Raw genomic sequence first — 19253 nt, forward strand, 5'->3', positions numbered from 1 at the left:
TCGTTTTGATAGCTTTGTTGTTGCGACTTAGTCGCATAAATCGTATCCCTAACCCAGAACTTGTAGTTTTTCTGGCTCAACATTTTTCTTAAATATAAACAAGTGTCCGAATCTAAGCACGGTTAGCAGTAGAATCAGCTGATTAGAGACAACATATGAGGAAGTGCAATTAAAAATTGATACCGATGCACACGCACAGGTGAGATGCCCTTTCGTATGAAAGTTTTATGCTTTCATCACTATTTAATCGAGTGCAGGTCATCCGGCGGCAAACCCGAAGTACACCTGTTCGACGGTATAAATGCCAACCGTTGGCTCTGGGCGTGTTCATTCGGATTGTGTCTGGTGCCTTCGCAGTGTGAAAAAAATGTGGAATAAAATTGGCTGCCTAGTTTTGCTTCTAGTGGTCTTTCGAGTGGAACCTACCCGGGGGGATGATTTTCCTTCACTAATTTCAGCTAACGCTTCTATAGGTTGTGCCCAAATACAAGTTTTATAATTTTTACAAAGTGATCTGAAACCATTATTTTCCGCAGCGGTTATTCTGGATCGTGAATATTTGGATACGATGTACGATGAAATGCTCAATGGAACTAAAAAACTGTTCGAACGAATCCTAAGGGATAATTTCAAGAATGGTGGTTTGATTGTGAAGTATTTTTCGTGGACCAGTATAAATTTGAAACGAGGTTTAATAACAGCTCTCTTGTAACAACGTAGAATTTTGATTTTAAAGTGAATTTCATTCCGAATAGATTTCACTGCTGTGCTTTCGGTATCCAACTGTGAGAATACCTGGGATGTGTACCGGAATGCTGCGAAGGAAAACTTGGTTATGATGAGTATTACGGACTCGGATTGTCCTCGTCTGCCGATGGAAAGTGCGCTTATGGTATAAAAATTATTCATTTAACTAAAAATTTAAACCAACTATGTGGAAAAGAAAAACCATTTCAATTACTTGTAACGTAAAAATGTGTGGATTGCTGAACTTGACTTTTTGAGATCAACCTTTATTAACATGAAAGTATTTAATACGCAGATACCGAAAGCAATGCTTACCACCGGAAATTTCGAAGAACTACCACAGGTTATTATGGATATGAAGACGATGAATGCCTTTAACTGGAAAGCGGCAGTGTTACTATATGATGACAGTTTCGGTAAGTCATTATCATTTGCTAAAACAAAATCTTAGTGTAATTGTGTAGCTACTGTTGTTTTTGACAAAGGGATACTTTTTACGAGAAGTTATTCGGATAAAAAAACTTGGTCTTTTGTTGCCGGTGTTTTGGTCCAAAAAACCATCAGTTCATCTCGAGCGTCCAGAGTATTATTTAACGTTTACTTCCTAAATAAAATTTAACTAATTTCATAAATAATCAGAACCAGTTAGTACGAGACGTCACCGTTTCTTCATCCCCTATTGATTCAGATTTTTTTTGCCAATCCTTTGTTGCTGCAGCAGTTAACACTTCCGTTCGTTTATGCATTCGGTTTTGCGTGAAATTGCGTACACCACGCATTGCTGCACGCTACTGCGTGCAATTATACCCACGACTGTACAGCAAAACGAATTTGTTGTGATTTTTTTTCACATTTTTGCTTGAAAAAAGTTTCCATGGTTGTAGAGTAAGGTCTGATATATAACAGTTTACCGTCAGTGCACCGCTTGAAATCTAGCAACAGCTCACACTCCACAACACGTTAGGCATAATGGACGTTAAGCATAATTTACAAAATTTCGCATTCCCACGAATGTACTTCAGTCAATCATCGCTGCGTCACAATACATATAAAATGAGAATCGGGTCCGTCCATTTAACAAAAAATCATTTGGCATAATGCTATTTGGCATAACATCGTTTGCCCTCAAAACATCGGCATAAACATAAGGGACAATTTGGTAGGAACACAATTTTCTTAACGAACTTTTGGTATAATTCCGTGAAAAATGTTTTATAACTTTACAATGACTATTAAGGGCCAGGTGGGTGCAAGCCGGAAACCGGCAGGGATAGATTCAATGCTTGCTGTCCAGTTTTTTCTGCAAAGAGCTCAGATTCAAGCGTAATAATCATCCTTATTTTCTCGAACACTGGTAGCCATGCCATGCGAGGCCGAATTACGGATTCAATACCGCTACTTTCAACTGCCTTGCAATGGGTCAGTGTATGATGGACGTGGATGTCCTTGTCCCTACGGTTCCCAATATTGTTTTGAAATCTAGGTATTATTCATTTTAACCTTACATTTATATTTGTCTTGGCTATTTCTACTCTTTGATATACCCCGACTGGTCCTGTTTTATTTAGTCGATCCTACGAAAAGCAACGCGACCTGTTCTTTCAAAATTCGGCAGTCTGTTATCGCAACAAAGGGCGAAATTGTCGTGAATGTCACGTATTCTGCGATTAATCATTTCGGGAAAGGTATAGTACTCGGTACACGGTACGGCACGGTACTGGTACTCACATTTACCTCTACACATTTTATTGTTTAGCAAGATACAGAAATAATGTCGGAATATAATTGCTTAATTACCAGGGTAATGATATGCGCCACGTGCCTGGGCACTCAGCCATCGTGAGACAACTGTCTAGCTCGAGAATCATAGCACACATGTTGTACTCGATGTAGTGGTACCAAATGTAATTCACCATTAATTATGTTATGGAAATTGATAACTGCCCGATTGTCTCGACCTCAGAAAAGGTTGTACTCAAATATTTTTGCAACAAACGAGGCACGAAAGCAAGCGACGCTGAATTCATGCACAAAAAAAAACGCACTCTCTGAAGCAGTTTCATTCAATTTTGCTCTTTTGACTGTACCGCCTCAGCGAAGCAAAATTTCCAAACGTAGCGTATGGGACATTTGTAGAATTAGTCTGCAATAGAGCTAAACTAAGCATTACTTTTCCACTTGCAGTTTTTGTACAATCAGGTTGCAATAAAGTTGGTAATAAAAAGTGCGTCACCAACGAAGTTTAACGAAATCCTACGAAATTTAACTTAGAGTTTATGGTAGATCCCCATCAAACTACAGCTAACACTATGGCAGATTTCGCCCAGTTTCGTTCGATTTCAGTAATTTCGCGAGATCTCATACAGCCTTAGCAGCATTTTGGCAAATTTCTATAATTTCAATGTTTATAAATTTACAACAACTACATGTTGCTACCGCCCAGCTAGCTTCGAGGTACGATGCTGGTCTAACAAGCCAGTCGTCGTATGTTCGAATCTCGGTTAGGCGGGGCTTGCTAGTTAGAGTCAGTAGGATTGTTGCACTGGCCCCGTAATTTTCCTGTACTCTAACAGCCGGCTGCGAAGTCTGTCGATAAAGAAGGGTAATGTCTAAAGACGGTATAAACCCATGGCTTTGCTTTTTTACATGTTGCTAATTTATCTTATGAAATCAATATAGTTTTATACACTCCTAACCCAAGTAGCAATTTGGGGTTTATTACACTATTATGATGGCATTTAGGACTGAAATTTGTCATGAAAACCGCCTTAAGAGTACAATAAAACTAGTTACTAAGCTGATAAGTATTTTCCTTTTCCAACGTAAATATGTAAATACATAGACCGTCTAATATCATTACAATCGGTAAAGATATCTAATCAAAGATTTGTTCACATGCACAAGTTTTATGAGAAAGTGAATCAATCTCGCACATCAAAGCTGGATATACGTATGTACAGACGACGAGGAAAATCTGGCCACAAACGAGCGAGGTGATCGAGCGTCGAGTAAAGCGAGGTAGAGGCAGTTTGCAATACTCAAAATATAGTAGGAAAAGGTGGTGCGGAAGTTAACCTAGGAGTGCCTGCAAACGGTAACAGCGAGAAATCGGTCAGCAAAGAATAATAGAACCACTGGACTCCCGGGAGAACTCTGCAAAAATGGCAATCCACTGGATTTGGGAGGAGAAGAAACTACCGGAGGAATGGATGGAAGGTTTTATTTGTTTCATCTGCAAAAAAGCGCGATCGGTTCGATTGCTGTAATCACCGCGGTATCACGCTGATCAACGCGGCCTCCCACATTTTGTTACGTCGTTTTTTCCCATAAGCAAAAGATTTCTTAGGACAGTATCAGGCGGGTTTTACGGATCAAATTTTTACTATTCGACAAATCCTCCAGAAATGTCGGGAGTGTAACGGTCCCACGCATCATATTGTCGTGGATATCAGGGCAGCATACGATACAGTCAAGCGTGAATTGCTATAGCAGATAATGCACGAGTACGGTATATGAAACTCTGCGACGGCGGAGGCAATCTAAAAAGCTAGGAGCTAGGAGGCTAGGTGGATTGGGTTACATACAAATCAATGCGTCAAAAACCAAGTGTATGGTAGGAAGGGGATTCAGAGAAAATAACATTAGCCTCCCACGAACAGTGATTATTGACGGCGATGAACTGTAGGTGGTTGATGAGTTAATATTTTTGGAATCTCTGGTTATCGCCGAGACTTGTTTTCCCTCCGCAAGATGCTTCAATCAAGGACCATACGTGGCCCCTTAAAGCTGATGGTGTACAAAGCGATAATCAGATCGGTAGACCACCACGCAGTTGAGAATGTAACTTCGCCAGCGAAAAATATACGTGCACCGTATTATAACGAAAGGTATTGCGGACTGTTTTTGGCGGAGTACAAATGGAAAGCGGAGAGTGGCACAGGCGAATGAACAATGAACTACAGGTACTACTTGGAGAGTTTCCCATTGTACCTGGCAAAGGTTGGGAGACTACGGTGGGCCGACCACGTTGCAAGGACGCCGGACGATTGTGTAGAGAAATCTGTTCTTTTCAAGAATCCCACCGGCACCCGGAATGGAGGATACCAATGTACTAGATGCTACAAGACAGGACTTGTGTGTGTGTCGAGACGCTCAACGAATTGACGCTGAGCAGCCCAGGACCGAGTATAGTGTAGAGAAATTCTTGATATATTTACCACAAGCCTTCCCGGTTCTATGCTGCTAGAAGAAGAAGTTAAGGTCGATTGTTGACTAGTCTTAGAAACATTAACCTCCCGAGACTTCGCGAACAAGCTGGGATTGCATCTACAACCGTGCATTGAGCTAAAAACCGATCCGGACTGTCGAATTATAAGAAGACAGTGACTCCAAATCTCAACGATAAATAAAACAAAGCGTCCAAAATACGAACCCGAAAGCGACACACGATGAAGGTGATGAAGTGCGATTGACTGATGATGGGCGACAAAACATAGGCCAAGGTAGACTTCAAATAGCTTACTTGGTAGGACTTTCACAAGGCAAACGGAAGGGAAAGGCGGCAGATATTTTTAAGCATATGAAACAGTCGACCTTCTATCGGGAAGTTTTATATGAACTAGTGTCTGGAAGGACGTGTGTCGTTTTTTTTGAAGTAGCACGGGCAACCATTATTATGGAGTGAATGCCGCCTACAATGTGTAGGTTGACCAAATTTTAATCATAACACCCTCTAAGCTACACTCAAAAAAATCGGCACACGTCAAGTTTACGTGAAAACACAGGTAATTCTCATCCATCACACTTTTCATGTAACATTCACGTGAATTGTTGGTAAGTCGCACTCATACTAACTAGTTTACGTGCGATCCCGGTAAATTTTATCAACTTTCCCATTAACTAGTACATGAAGTTCATGTAAGTTGCTGTACAGAAGTTTACATGATTTTTCACGTGGATGCGACGTGATAATTTTTTTGAGTGTAGTCAATCTCATCAAGGCTTAGTACAGTAATATCTCGATATAAAGCAACCTTGATTTAAGCTAACTTCGATATAACGTAACTCGATATAATGCAATTTTTACCTCGACATAACGTAATTTTTAGAACGTCTGCAAATTAATAAAAACACTTAGTTAATCTCCCTGCGGTGTGACTCGTCTTTCTATTGGGTAAAAATCATTATTATTGATCAAAATTTTGAAGTGCATAATATGATGGTATACAATTCCGTTATTTAGATTTCCAAATTTTAATTTTCAATATCTTTACACACTCTTCGTTTCCTCGTATTTCCTAATACAGTAGACTCTCGGAAAAGTTAACTCTCTGAAAAGTTAATTGTTTAGAAAAGCTAAGCGAATATCATCTCTCATGCAACGCTCTAAAAAGTTAATTTTTGCCTAAACTTTTCTGAGAATTTGAATTTATTGGTTGTCCAAGCGTTCGTCCACACACGTGTGTTTACTTTCTATCTTTATTTCTCATTTTTCGGTTTATTGTCGCCTTTCCACAGTTTCATACAGAGTCGCATCATAACTGGGATTAAATTAAACTCTTGTACCGGAAAGTTCCAACAATAGTTCAATACGGGCATATAGTTACTTCAGGAGTGGAAAAGTTCAGGAAAAGTGCAAACTCAGAAAAAAATTTAAATGCGAAAGAAGCTACTAAAAATAATCGCGAACATTATCAAAACGTAGTCGCAGACTACGAAAAAACAAAAGTAAACTAGTGAACCGACTATTTTAAACTTACTGAAAGGAATTAAGTATTAGTTCATAAAGATCTTACTACATATTTCTTTCCATTAGAACTTCTGAATACATAAAAATATGTATCCTATATACTGGAATGCATTTTTCGCTGTTGTATTTATCATTTTCAATGATTTTTAGGACTACTTGGATAAGTTAATCGACCCATTCCCCAATCGATTAACTTTTCCGAGAGTTCACTGTATTATGAAATTTGGAAATTAACGGTTTGAAAGGCTCCCTTTTATTTGCAATTAATTTCATTCGTTCATTCAAATAAATTTTGTTTTTGCTTCGATGTAAAGTAACTTCGATATAACGTAACGAAAATAGAAATAAAGTTAGTTTATATCGAGGTATGGCTGTATGAGGGACTTTTGGGCATAGTGCCACACAACGGCATTTTGTCGGGCTCTACAATGATTACTGCTGAAGTGAGAACGAGCTGCATACTTTCAGAGATACTGATCTTTGTCATTACAGAGAAATACTATGGACCTCTTTGACAATTAAATGGCCTCGGTCAGGCCAACAAAACACCCATATTCATCTAATGCCTATTTAAAAGTAGAACAAGCTAGATGAGTTATTAGATCCAATAAATACGTTGAGAATGTTGCAAAGACCAAGTCGGCTAACTATTCTCTTAACTTCCTTTAGCCTTAAATCCTTAACCATAACGTAGCGGGTGGTAGGAGGTGGCAGAAGTCTTTCTTTGTCTTGTTGTTTCCGTAATCAACGATATTGTTTAGATTCCGACCGGCTTCAACGACATGACTGCTGATCACAGTCGGAAGGTATGAATTTGAACTTGAAGTAGTTTATCCAAATATTGACAAGCGAATGGTCAAGCCATTCGATGTCAAAGTGACTTTAGCATGGGTTTATTCTCTGGCCCCTCATCACCCTTCCTTCATGCTGAGTTCTACATTATTCCGAAGACGCTTCTTATGGTTAGTATACTGGTATGAGTACCTAATGAGGAAATGGTTTTGAACCTCAGGAGGACTCACCAGTGCTAACTATAACGAGGCGAAACAGGTTTGGTATAGTAGGACATGCATCGAAGCATGGGTAAAACCCTCAACACATAAGCACGCATAAATAAAAAATATAAGCTTATCGTTTACTCAATAACGATAAAGCACAGAAATGCAGTGCAGAATACAGCATACACCCGGGCAACATTACAATAGGTCAATAATGTTGTGGTAAAAGTGATAAGCCCATACAAAAAAAAATATCGTTCGGTACGACCATAGGTTATTTAAATGGTTCGGTATGACCAATTGTAAGTGAATTGATTCGGTGCGATCATTATTGAATGAATTGTATTGTTCGGTACGACCGCGGTTAACTGAAAAGATATTGATCAGCAAGACCACCGACGAATGAAATAACTTGACTCGACCATTGATAAATACAACGGTTTTGTACGATCATTGTCGAAAAGATGGATTTATTCAGTGTGAATCATGAATCAGTGTGAAAGACTATGTACGTAAGCAATTATAAAGGTTATAATGCTATTGATTTATTTGGATGGTTGACTACAATGTATTTAAGTGCCATTTATAATAAAATGCATGGAGCTATTTTTTCCATTTTTGGTATCACCGTATTCAGCATGCCCGAATGCAAATATGTACGGGCCATTATTGAGCACTCTTATATTGAAAAGAGAGACACCGAAGAATAGTAATAGTTTAATTTATATATTTCCAATTCATTTTCAACAAGAGTAAGACGATCCTTGGCTGGAAGATTTAGTAGCAAAATCCCCAGGCAAAGAATCCTGCGGGTCCAGAAAGACATAATAAAGCATGTGAAGAAAAGTTTACTTGAGTTCCACATTACTGGAAAGACAAAAAACAGTTACATGAAGTCAAAGTTCCTCTTAGGTTTACCCTATGAGTCGAATCATCATAAATGCCGACAGATCCGGAAACTTGTGTTTCCTCTCAGAAAAAAGTCATTGATATGGGGGGAATGCGCTAACACATCCGTCCGTTTTCGCCAGGTACACCTAACCAGGTACCAGTAAATTATGTCGATTTAGAATTAATTTCGAAATTGCTAAGGATTTGAACAATGTAATTGCGCCACACTGCTGTACCGTCTGGGTGATCAGATACAGGGATTAACCTCTACCGTAAGCTCTGTATCAGTTTTGTCAGGAAAAGTCATCATCAGGAATTCATTCGCTTGGGAGATATCAGTTGAATGTATGACAAAGTCAGCTTTATGTTCAAATAAATATAATAAGTAGTAAATTCGTCAATTCGTCAATAAAAGTTGTTTTTAGGCGTGTAAGTTAGACATCTTTTCTATGCTTTTATATTAAGTAGTTTTTATCAATCAATCAAATTTTATCGTGAGAGAAGAAGAGAGATGTGCGGAGTTGAATACCGTTGCTACAGAATATCGTTTATCCCAGCATCGGATAATATCCCGCGCTATACAGCATCTCACCAGATTTACGTTGTGCTACCGTCGCGACAAACGGTATGAACAGTTCGGTGCGTCATCGTGTCGGCAATCATCAGTATCGTCTAGATTCCGACCGCGTTTAACGACTGCTGATCATGTTCGGTCGTCTGCAGTTGGTTAACAAACAAAACTCGGGCGATTCTTTGTGGCTGTAATGTAGGCTTTGCACACGTTGCATGCCTGAGAAACATCATTCCGGTCTGGCAGTCTCATAACTCGAACCTCCACCGTCATCACCGTCAGAGTAACACAGATTCGGAACTGTATAGAATAGACAGAACCAGAGGCTCAGGTAGACGTAGTTTGGCCAAAAATATTTAGACCGCTAGTGCAAAGCAAATAGCCAAATAGTCCATCGACAAAGGTTTTCTTTTGATCAGTGCACTCTTGCATAGTTACATAGATAAAACCAGGAATATATGAGCTTAGTGTGGGTGTTTTGAAAGGTATGGAAGTTAGTAGCTACCTATAATTTTATTTATGAATATATCGTTAATTCTAATATTCAAATTCTAGTGGATTATCAATGTTGATTTTTCAAACACTATTACATGTATTCTAGACGTAATTTCGTCGGTGAGAGACAATTTAATTGTTTTCGTATGAAGATGAAACTAACATTCGGATGGCATTAATTTTTCGCTGTAGATCGTGACATTATCGCCCGCAGTGTGCTTGCCCTGTCGAAGGACTACGAGCAGGTGCGGTCCCTATCACTGTCGATGTTCCGTATCGAAAGTCACACTCACATGTGGGAAAAGCGCAAAGCCATACGAAAGGTTCTGATCAACTTACCCACCCGGTACATAGGTAAATACATATTGAATAGATTTTAAGTATGTACATATTTACTAAAAAAATATACTTGCAGGCAACAACTTCATTGCCATCGTCACTACCCAAACGATGGAACTCATAATGGATATCGCAAAGGTGAGCCAGTGGTAGCTACTAGCTTACAAATTACTTCAGCTATTTTTGAAAATCTGGAAAAAAATTCTTTTCAGGAACTTCGAATGGTCCACCCACAGGCCCAGTGGTTATATGTCGTATCCGACACCACCGCGGAGAAGAACAACATTTCCTCCATCTATCCGATGCTTTCCGAGGGTGATAACATTGCTTTCGTTTATAACATGCGGAGAACGGAGCGAAATTGCGAGGTTTTCTGACTAAGAAGACTGTGATTTTGTTAGAAATATAACTAATAGAGAATGTTTTCCCACAGGCTCGCACTCTGTGCTATATAGAGAATATGATTAACTCCTTGGTACATGGTCTATCTAAGCTAATCCGTGAAGAAAAAGCCGTCTACGGACAGATTGCCGACGAAGAGTGGGAAGTGATCCGGATGACTAAGGTCGAGCGGAAGAACGAGATACTTAAAGTTATTCGAGTAAGTATCAAAGTCTTGAATGAGCTTTTATAATTTTTATGATTAATTGGATGAACTTTTTACAGTCTGATTTGACCGGTAAGGATAACTGCAACGAGTGCTCCCGGTGGAAGGTTGAATCCAGTCAAACTTGGGGTTACACGTATCAACTTCGTCAGGGTATGTGAAATGAATACTGTTAAGTTCAATTTATCACTGCACAACTGTACCGTAGATGATCGAGGATCCAATCTCGCACAGAACGCACGTAGGGAGATCGGACTGATAGAGGCAGGCTATTGGACGCCCCAGGATGGATTCGTTATGGAGGATTTCCTGTTTCCGCACATTGCTAATGGTTTTCGCGGTCTTCATTTGAACTTCTACAGCTATCATGTAGGTTTTACGGGAATGTTACTCCAGTCCAGTATTTATTTTAGTATTTATTTTATTTTAGAATCCTCCGTGGCAGTTTGTAGCCTATAATGAAAGTGGGCATCCGCGTCTCACACATGGCGTGGTTTTGGACGTTCTCGGTGAGTTGTCAAGGATATTGAACTTCACCTATACGATTACCATCGCGCAAACTAATTTGGAGTATGTTGGGAATATGACTGACGATGCAAACAGCACGGTAATTCACGATTCAATCGCAATCAGTAAGCATTAGAAGCATTTAAGTTTATAATTTTCAGATGAATAAGGACGTTCACGGAATGACAACAGATGTTCCTCAAGAAATCATTAAACAACTGGTTGATAATAGGGTGAGTAGCAACTAGAAAATTAGAAATTTACAGAAAATTACATTTTACTTATGTCTGAATTTCAGATATTACTAGCAGCCGTTGGGGCTACGGTCAGCGAGAAGCAGAAGAAGTTCATCACTTTTTCCAAACCAATCAGCATTCAAACGTACAGTTTTATGATTTCTCGACCAAAGTACGAAACCCTATCGATGTCACCTTTTCAAAACTATTATTCAACTTTCGTTCCAATTTCAGAGAACTAAGCAGAGTGTTTCTATTCCTGTCACCGTTCACAGTGGATGTAAGTCGGAGCGCAGCAGCCAGCGGTGTGATTGATTACAGGCGCCCATTCATGTTTTGGTTTATTTTCTTTCAGACTTGGATGTGCCTAGCAGCGACAATCCTGCTGATGGCACCCGTGTTGTACGTTATAAATCGGCTCAGTCCGTTCTACGAGCACATCGGGCGGGACAACGCGATCGGATTGGGAAAGTTGAACAACTGCTTCTGGTACATTTACGGTGCTTTACTGCAGCAAGGTAATGAACTGTTGTTATATAGTATAATGTTGATTTTTCACATCAAATGAATTTTTGTTACTCAACAGGAGGTCTCTACTTGCCGTACGCCGACAGTGGTCGCATCATTATAGGAACCTGGTGGTTAGGTAAGAAGTTTGTGTGAATGGCAAACATTTACTGGCGTGTCTAAGGTAGGAAGCATTGGGGCCATTCCCTAGCTTCTCTTTCAAATTTGATGCATTAAATGATAGTTTTTTGTTCAAACCTTTTTAACTGACACAACTTATGTCTGGTGATTCGCTTTTTAAAAGTCTGTAAACTGGATATTAATGGGGATATTTCGAATTTATCGTTCAATTTAGGTTGAAGGATATTAGAATTTATTGAAATTTTGTACATTATTAACGCGTGGGCTCCAATTTTTCAAGAAAACTCCAACGGACATTTTCTAATTTAATCAGACATTTCTTATTTGGAGCATCAATTAGTCTCGAAGCAATTGTCGTAGAACAAATGTTTTTATGAAAATGCAAGAACGATTTCATAGCAAATCAGAAACAAAATTTTACAAAAAACTCCAAATTCACAGTTTTTCAAAAAGTTGAAAAAATTATTTCTAGTGCTGAATAGTGAAAATAGTGAAGAAATAGTAAATTTAAAAGAAAAAATGTCATGGTTCTCAATCTGTGAGTGATTTCTTTTAAGCAAATTGGAGGAACATAAGACAAAATAATATAAAAATGGTACAAAAATTACTCAAATATAATAAAAATGATATAAAATTTGCACTAAAAATACAAAAATGATAAAAAATGTTTTAAAAATGATACAAAACTAACACAAAGTTGCACAAGAAATAAAATACAAAATAAAACAAACCGTAAAAATGAACATTGACAGTTTTGGGTCCGAGTACCATCTTCGCTTGGTCAATAATTTTTGCCTAATATCAAAATATTTCTGATCGTCAGATTTTTCACTTTTCACCTCAAGCATTTGCTCTTCCCTAAGATAGAAAAATAACAAATATATCAAGGCACAAAAGAACCCTAAAGTATCACAAAAACTAACATAGCCAACATGGCGGCAGAAATGATGCAAATATAACATAAAAAGGATCTTTGGAAAGGGAAAAATTGTCTGATGCGTAGAATCATTAATTGAATCAACTAGAAAATTTCGATACGGCCACGTATAGAGAGTAAATAAAAAGAAAAAACACATCCGCTGGAGGTTTAATCACGATACTTTCTGGAGCGACTGTCAGCAACGCACTGCTGGCTTCTATTGCACTATGCAATCTTTATCGCACAGTTTATCTTCACCGCGGTAGAAATAAAGAGTAGTTATACAAAACAATATCGTCGCAAAGGAGTAGGTGGTGGCGTATATAGGAATGATGGATATGGGAGAAAAAACCAGGTATTAGACTAACTAATATAACGGGAGATAGTAGTTTAGTGAGTAAAACATTCGGGTGCCAACCGAATTTAGTCTACATCGAAATTTTCTAGTTCATCCAATTAATCATTCATCATGCATCAGACACTTAATCCCTTTCCAAAGTAGTTTGCGGCATGACCGCGTATAGAGTCATATACAAGTAAATAAAAAAAAAAAAAAAATGATTCGAAAATAACACAAAAATGATTCAAAACTGATGGGAAGATAACTCAGAAAATAACAGAAAATTTAAATATAAAAATAATTAATTCATAAAAGAAAACAGAAATGGCCGGAACTATATGTTTGAAATTAAAAATGTACTTCTTGATTATTTTTCTGAACGCTTTTTATTGAAATTTTATAGTTTTATAATAAAACCAAAACCCATGACACGAAACCGGTACTAACATGATGCATGATGCCAAAACGATACGAAAATGAAACAAAAATTATGTGAATAATGATACAAAATTGACAACAAAGCTAAACCAGGGGCATGTACGTCTTTAAAAATTTGACCCTTCTTTATCGACAGACCTCGCAGCCGTTTATTAGAACCTACTACTACTAACTCTAGTAGGATCATTGTACCAGCCTCGTTATTGTCCTGTATTCTGGTAGCACCACCCAGCCGAGATTTGAACAGATGATGACTGGATTGTTGGGCTAGCATCGTACCCCGAATCTAACTAGGCGGTGACAGAGGGATCCTAATATCATACAAAAATGAAATAAAAATCATACAAATTTGAACCAAAAAAAGGCAGGGAAAAAATCCTAAAAAGGTACAAAAATAACACAATAATGAAACAGAAACAGAAGAACTCAAAAAGGAACAAGCACTAACCAAGAAATAATACAAAAATAGTACTTTAATTATACGAAAATGGTTGAAAACAAGTTTAGCCCAGTTTTGGATAACAACTAAACTTTATTAGAGTGCCATAATAATTTATAGCAGGCGTAGTTCAAGCCCTGTTTAATGAGTTAAAATGAGTTAAAAATAATAGCTTCATGACAAAAATGGCGGTTGGTTAACGGCTAGATAACGCATAACATCGGTTCCTCGCGTTCCTGCCGGTATAGAATAGTCACCATAGTGGCCCTTAGTCTCTTATTCAGCAACTCCTATCCCTACCATCCTGCCGGAATACGAGCAACCTTAGCGGAGATCGGGTAATTAACCTCGAGACTAAGATCATACATGTATGGGCAGGGAAGGAGGCACTCGTGCGAGTAGCATGGAATAGCTACTTGAAGAAAAATGAGAGAAAAGAAGCAAAAAGCATAACAAAAACGATGAACGAGAAAAAATTAGGGTAAACAGGACAAAAAAGCAGAGAAAACGCAGAGAAAAAAATATAAACGGAAGATATAAAGGATAAAACGGAAAAAAGCATAACGCGACATAATAAGAGGAAGAATGGAACAGACGAAAATGAAAAACGAGACAAAGAGGCGAACCAGCCGCAGGCTGAAAACCTCTCTAATATAGAATAAAAAAAACGGGACAGAAAAGAAATTAAAAGTAATAAAACAGATGGAAACCGGGACCGAAAAAGTCAAAACGGGACATAAAATGATAAAAAACTAGAAACAAGAAAAATGGGTCTAAAATCGTAGAAGCAGCCCAAAAAAAGAAACAGAAGATATTCAGAACTCAGGAAAAGGGCGAAAAACGGGACGGACAATGAAGAGAAGTGAAACGGAGAAAGAGAACAGCGAGCAGAAAGAAATTAAATAAAAAACATGGGGAAAATGGGCTAAACAGGATTTGAAAAGCAGAAAAAACGATAAAGAAAGATAATAGGAGAAAAATGGGAAAATGGGAAGAAAAGAAAAGAAAAATACGTTCTAAATAAAATGGTAAAACGGAAAAGCAAAGAAAAGAAAAAGAAGTAAAATGAACCGAAAAACTAAAAAATAGAAGGAAACAATAACGAAAGGAAACGAGAAAGAAAATGAACAGAAACTGGTAAGAAAAGGAGTGAAAACGAAACAGGATAAGAGGAAAAACGGGTCTAAAAAGGATGCAAAACAGAAAAAAAACGGAACCGTGGAAAATCAGGCCAAAGGAAAAGGGTGGAAAAATGGAACAGGAAAAGAAGAGAAATGGACTAGAGAAGTATAAAACAGCGGAAAAGTGGGGAGAAGGAAAAACGAGAGCGAAAAAGAGAGAAAACGAAACATGAAAGGGAATACATGGAAAATATGAGGGAAAAAAGGAAACCAAAAGGGAAAAGAAGAAAAATCGGTGGTAAAAATAATTACACACACCATTTCCCAAAAAAGGTAAAAATAAACTAATAGAGAATAAAAGGAAATCGAGGAAAAGTGGTCAAACGGGATATTAAAGGAGAAAGATGGGACAAAAGTAGGAAAAAGAAAACAAGACAGACAGGGAAAACGGATTAAAGAAAAAGGTATAATGGAAGAGAAAAAGACGAAAACGAATAATCGACGAGGAAAGAGAAAACTGGGAGCTAACAACAGAATAAAGGTGACAGAAATGAAAGAAAAACGAGACATCAAAAACAAGAAAAATTTAACAGACGAAGGCGAACAATGTGATTGAAAGGATATTAAAATCTAGGCTAAAGCTGAAAACGAAAAAGAAGAGAAAAGCGTTTTCTTAAAGTGGAGGAGCGTTTAGTGGGAAAAATGGTAGACTGGATGAAACTGCGAAACTTCGATATGAGGACAAAAATGTATTGCGTAGTTAAAATGGTAAGTGAGACTCTAACCCATACTCTCTCGATTCGCGCCCGAGTGTTTTGACAATTAAACTATCACCATACGATACCCTACAATAGATAGTCTCACATCTAGTTTCTGTCCGTCCTGTCTAACTATTCGTACACACACATATACGCTGTGAGACAAGCTAATATAGGGTGTCGCGTGGTGACAGTTTAATTGTCAAAACACTCCGCGCCAACCGAGAGAGTGTGGGTTAGAGTCCCACTTACCAATTGAACTACGCAATATATTTTTGGCCCCATATCGAAGTTTCGCAGTTTCACTCAGTCTACCATTCTTCCCACCAAACGCTCCTCCACTTTAATAAAATAGTTCACGTTGGACCGCGACTAATTTCTAGTCCAGTTCCAATCTCCCGACATTGCAGCCAACACTGCTGAATTTTCAACCTAATCCGTCGGTATTTTTGTGATAATTAATAATAGATTCGCGATCCTCCCATTGCTCGTTTTTTCCAGGCCAAAACCATCTTCTGAAAAGTCGGGTGCCCCACCTTTTGTTTATGTTTGGGCACGCTACTGGTTATTCGTAGTCGACTGTTCACAGCGGATTTGCTGTGTTTATGTTCACAAGTTTATGTCAAACGGGGGATGACATGTTTTAGTACTACTAATGCAAAGTTCAGTTAAACGTTTCGGTTTTTAACAAATACATGAAATGCACAGTACAACATTTGGTGCACTAACACGAAAACGTTAGCCACTTTTGGTTCCTCTTAATAACGTCCGATGAAGGTCGAAGCGCAAGTAGACTGAAACGTTGCGCCGAGAAGAAATAAGTTAAGTGAGTTATAATTTCAATGACAAAAGTGATTAGATCCCAAACATTAATTGTGGGTTAAAATTAATATTCACCGAAAATTCATTTATTGAATATTCATTTATTCACCGAAAAATATCAAGAAAATCCCCAATTAATTGTGGGTATCTGTTAAGTTTTAAGTTAGGCCATTGCAAATCATTTTCAAAGTTTTTGTCACCCCTCCCCTTGGAAATTGGCTTGAAAAATCGGGGGGTAAAAAAATAATTTGTAGGATATGAGTTAAATTGTTTTTATAAAATCAATTGTCTGTGGGCTCTGCAGCCTGAAAAATTGGCAAAATGCGTGTACGAGGCGAGTTAACGCTTCTAGCACAAAATAGAAATGGAAGTTCAAACAGTGAAATTTCCGAAACTCGGCCAAAAAAAATTTCTTTCGTTTTTGTCTTTTTGTTTGTAGATTTTTGCATGAAAAATAACAACCTATTTATTAAAAGCAAGAATAGATTTGGGTTTCACGATTAAACTTTAAGTAGAAATGCCCAAAATCAATTTTTTTGCTCGATTAAAAAATTCTCTTTGTTTTTTTCCACCCCCCTCCCCCGTTTAGTGGCCCAACACCGGAGGGATAACAACTTTTTTAAATATTTGTAATGGCCTTAATGTAACATTTGGTACGGTAACTTGACGTTTTTAAATTTAACCCAAAACAAAATCAACGTTACTTGAACTAGATTGAGTAAAACTCAAGCGAAATTAAAACAAAATTGAAATAATGTAGGATTGAATTAGGAATAAAAGGGTGCGCGACGTTAGAAATAATGGGCGTTTGACATAACAGACGATAGGCATAATGGATGATAGGCATGATGGACGGTGGGCATAATTTACAAAATTTCGCTTTTCTACGAATACGCGTTTGAGTTAATTATCGCCACATCTCAATACAGTGAGTATCGAGGATGCCCATTTAACATAATATCATTTTGCATAATGCTGCTTGGCATAAAGTCGTTTGACATAAAAACATCGGCACAAAGTAAAATACAGAAGGATAGAAATAAGCACACGATATGTAGTATAAGAATTCAAAATATATTGTGATATCGTTACGCTTTAAAAACGGAAGGGGAAATATTTAAAAATACGTTAAAGTACATTAAAATTAATCTTCAAATAGAACTACCTACATTGTTTTAATACAATTAACAAAACCGATCTATTTCTTGTCATAATAGTTGGGTTGTCCACCTTTTGCTAGGGTCCGGGCGTGCCAGTACAAAAAATTGCCATGCAATCACACGGCAAAAAAAAATCCAAAGAAAAAAACTCTTCGGTTCATCCCTCCAAACTGCCGCCAACACGTGCATTACTAACCTAACCGTGAAACGTCAACCTAACCGTGAAACGCAAAAACCTTCCTAACACACCCATTATGTACTTGCAGTGGTGCTGGTGCTCGTGACGACGTACTGCGGCAATCTGGTGGCCTTTCTGACATTTCCGGAAATTGCCATCCCCATCACGACGGTTTCGCAATTGGTTAAGAATCAGCAAGGAGTGTCGTGGAGCATTCGGAGGGGTACCTTTCTGGAGCAGTTTCTTCGGGTACGCAAGTTCAGGTGATTTTTTTTAGATGAATAGATTCATAAGTTGATTTGTTGTTAGGACACGGACGACCCAAAGTATTTGCGTCTGCTCAACGGAGCGAACTTCATCCTTGAAGAGTCGGATGAAATTGTGGATTCGATTCGTACTGGTCACCATGTGCACATCGACTGGAGAACCAATCTCAAGTACCTGATGAAGCGGGAGTTTCTGAAGAGTGATCGGTGCGATTTTGTGCTCAGCATGGATGAGTTCCTGGACGAACAGATAGCGCTTGCGATGCCGAAGAATAGTCCTTACATCGACGTAATCAACAATGAACTTACGAAAATGCAACAGTTTGGTTTCATGCAGCGCTGGCTGAAGAAGTATCTGCCGACAGATGATAAATGTTCGAAGGTTCGAAAGAGTTCGGAGGTGGAGAACCACACGGTCAACAATGACGATATGGCAGGATCGTATTACGTGCTGTGTATAGGATTTTCCGCCGGAATGGGTTTGTTTTTGATAGAATGCGCTTGGCGTTGGTACAGAAAATCAAAAGAACAAACTCTACAACCATTTACCGATTGAAGGTACGGGTGTCGCTGGAAGTTCCAACCACGCCGCAATCGGGAACTAGCAAGTTACTTAATGCTAATGTTTGCCGTAATTTTGGGAGTATTTTACTGTAAATCCCTGTTAATAACAATTTTATGGGATTAATCAATCACCACATCCATTACGTACTGCTTCAACTTGGTTTTCTGCACGCACACACGAGATCGTTAAACTCGCATTAAAAGTGACAGATGTCGAACGAATTTGAAAAATTTGCGTCCGAGTTTAGCTTCTGTGCGAAGATAACACTTTCACGAGTGAAAGTAAATCCTCGGCAGCTTGCTTGTGGGAGAACGGCGGCACTGCAGCAGCCGTAGCAGCAGTCCAAATCCTTCACGTCACATCAAACACCGAACACCAGAAATAGTCTAGCACACGTCTGATAATTTTGTCCAAAATTAAAACAATCACCTGTTGACTGACCGGACCTGCCGCTTTACG

The 19253-nt window shown here is 38.4% G+C and overlaps 1 protein-coding gene across 1 annotated transcript; it reads left to right on the forward strand.

Moving 5' to 3' along the window:
• The first annotated feature begins 367 nt into the window (after positions 1–367).
• On the forward strand, positions 368–18785 carry LOC128738588 (ionotropic receptor 93a). The gene is made up of 18 exons (XM_053833837.1): positions 368–473; positions 537–689; positions 756–892; positions 1043–1163; positions 9644–9805; positions 9867–9928; positions 10003–10158; positions 10224–10391; positions 10457–10550; positions 10606–10766; positions 10828–11004; positions 11066–11137; positions 11203–11312; positions 11375–11420; positions 11496–11658; positions 11727–11786; positions 18052–18212; positions 18273–18785. The coding sequence occupies exons 1-18, from the start codon at positions 368–370 to the stop codon at positions 18783–18785; spliced, it is 2622 nt and encodes an 873-aa protein (XP_053689812.1).
• The last annotated feature ends 468 nt before the right edge of the window (positions 18786–19253 follow it).

Source organism: Sabethes cyaneus, chromosome 2 (assembly GCF_943734655.1).
Source record: "Sabethes cyaneus chromosome 2, idSabCyanKW18_F2, whole genome shotgun sequence".
Lineage (NCBI taxonomy): Eukaryota > Metazoa > Arthropoda > Insecta > Diptera > Culicidae > Sabethes > Sabethes cyaneus.

What these genes read in the sequence shown, in the direction of transcription:
- LOC128738588 (XM_053833837.1), top strand. Translation starts at nt 368, where the DNA reads ATGTGGAATAAAATTGGCTGCCTAGTTTTGCTTCTAGTGGTCTTTCGA. An exon ending in ACTATATGATGACAGTTTCG is followed by an intron (nt 1,164 to 9,643) that starts GTAAGTCATTAT and finishes TTTTCGCTGTAG; the next exon opens with ATCGTGACATTATCGCCCGC. An exon ending in TTCTGGAGCAGTTTCTTCGG is followed by an intron (nt 18,213 to 18,272) that starts GTACGCAAGTTC and finishes ATTTGTTGTTAG; the next exon opens with GACACGGACGACCCAAAGTA.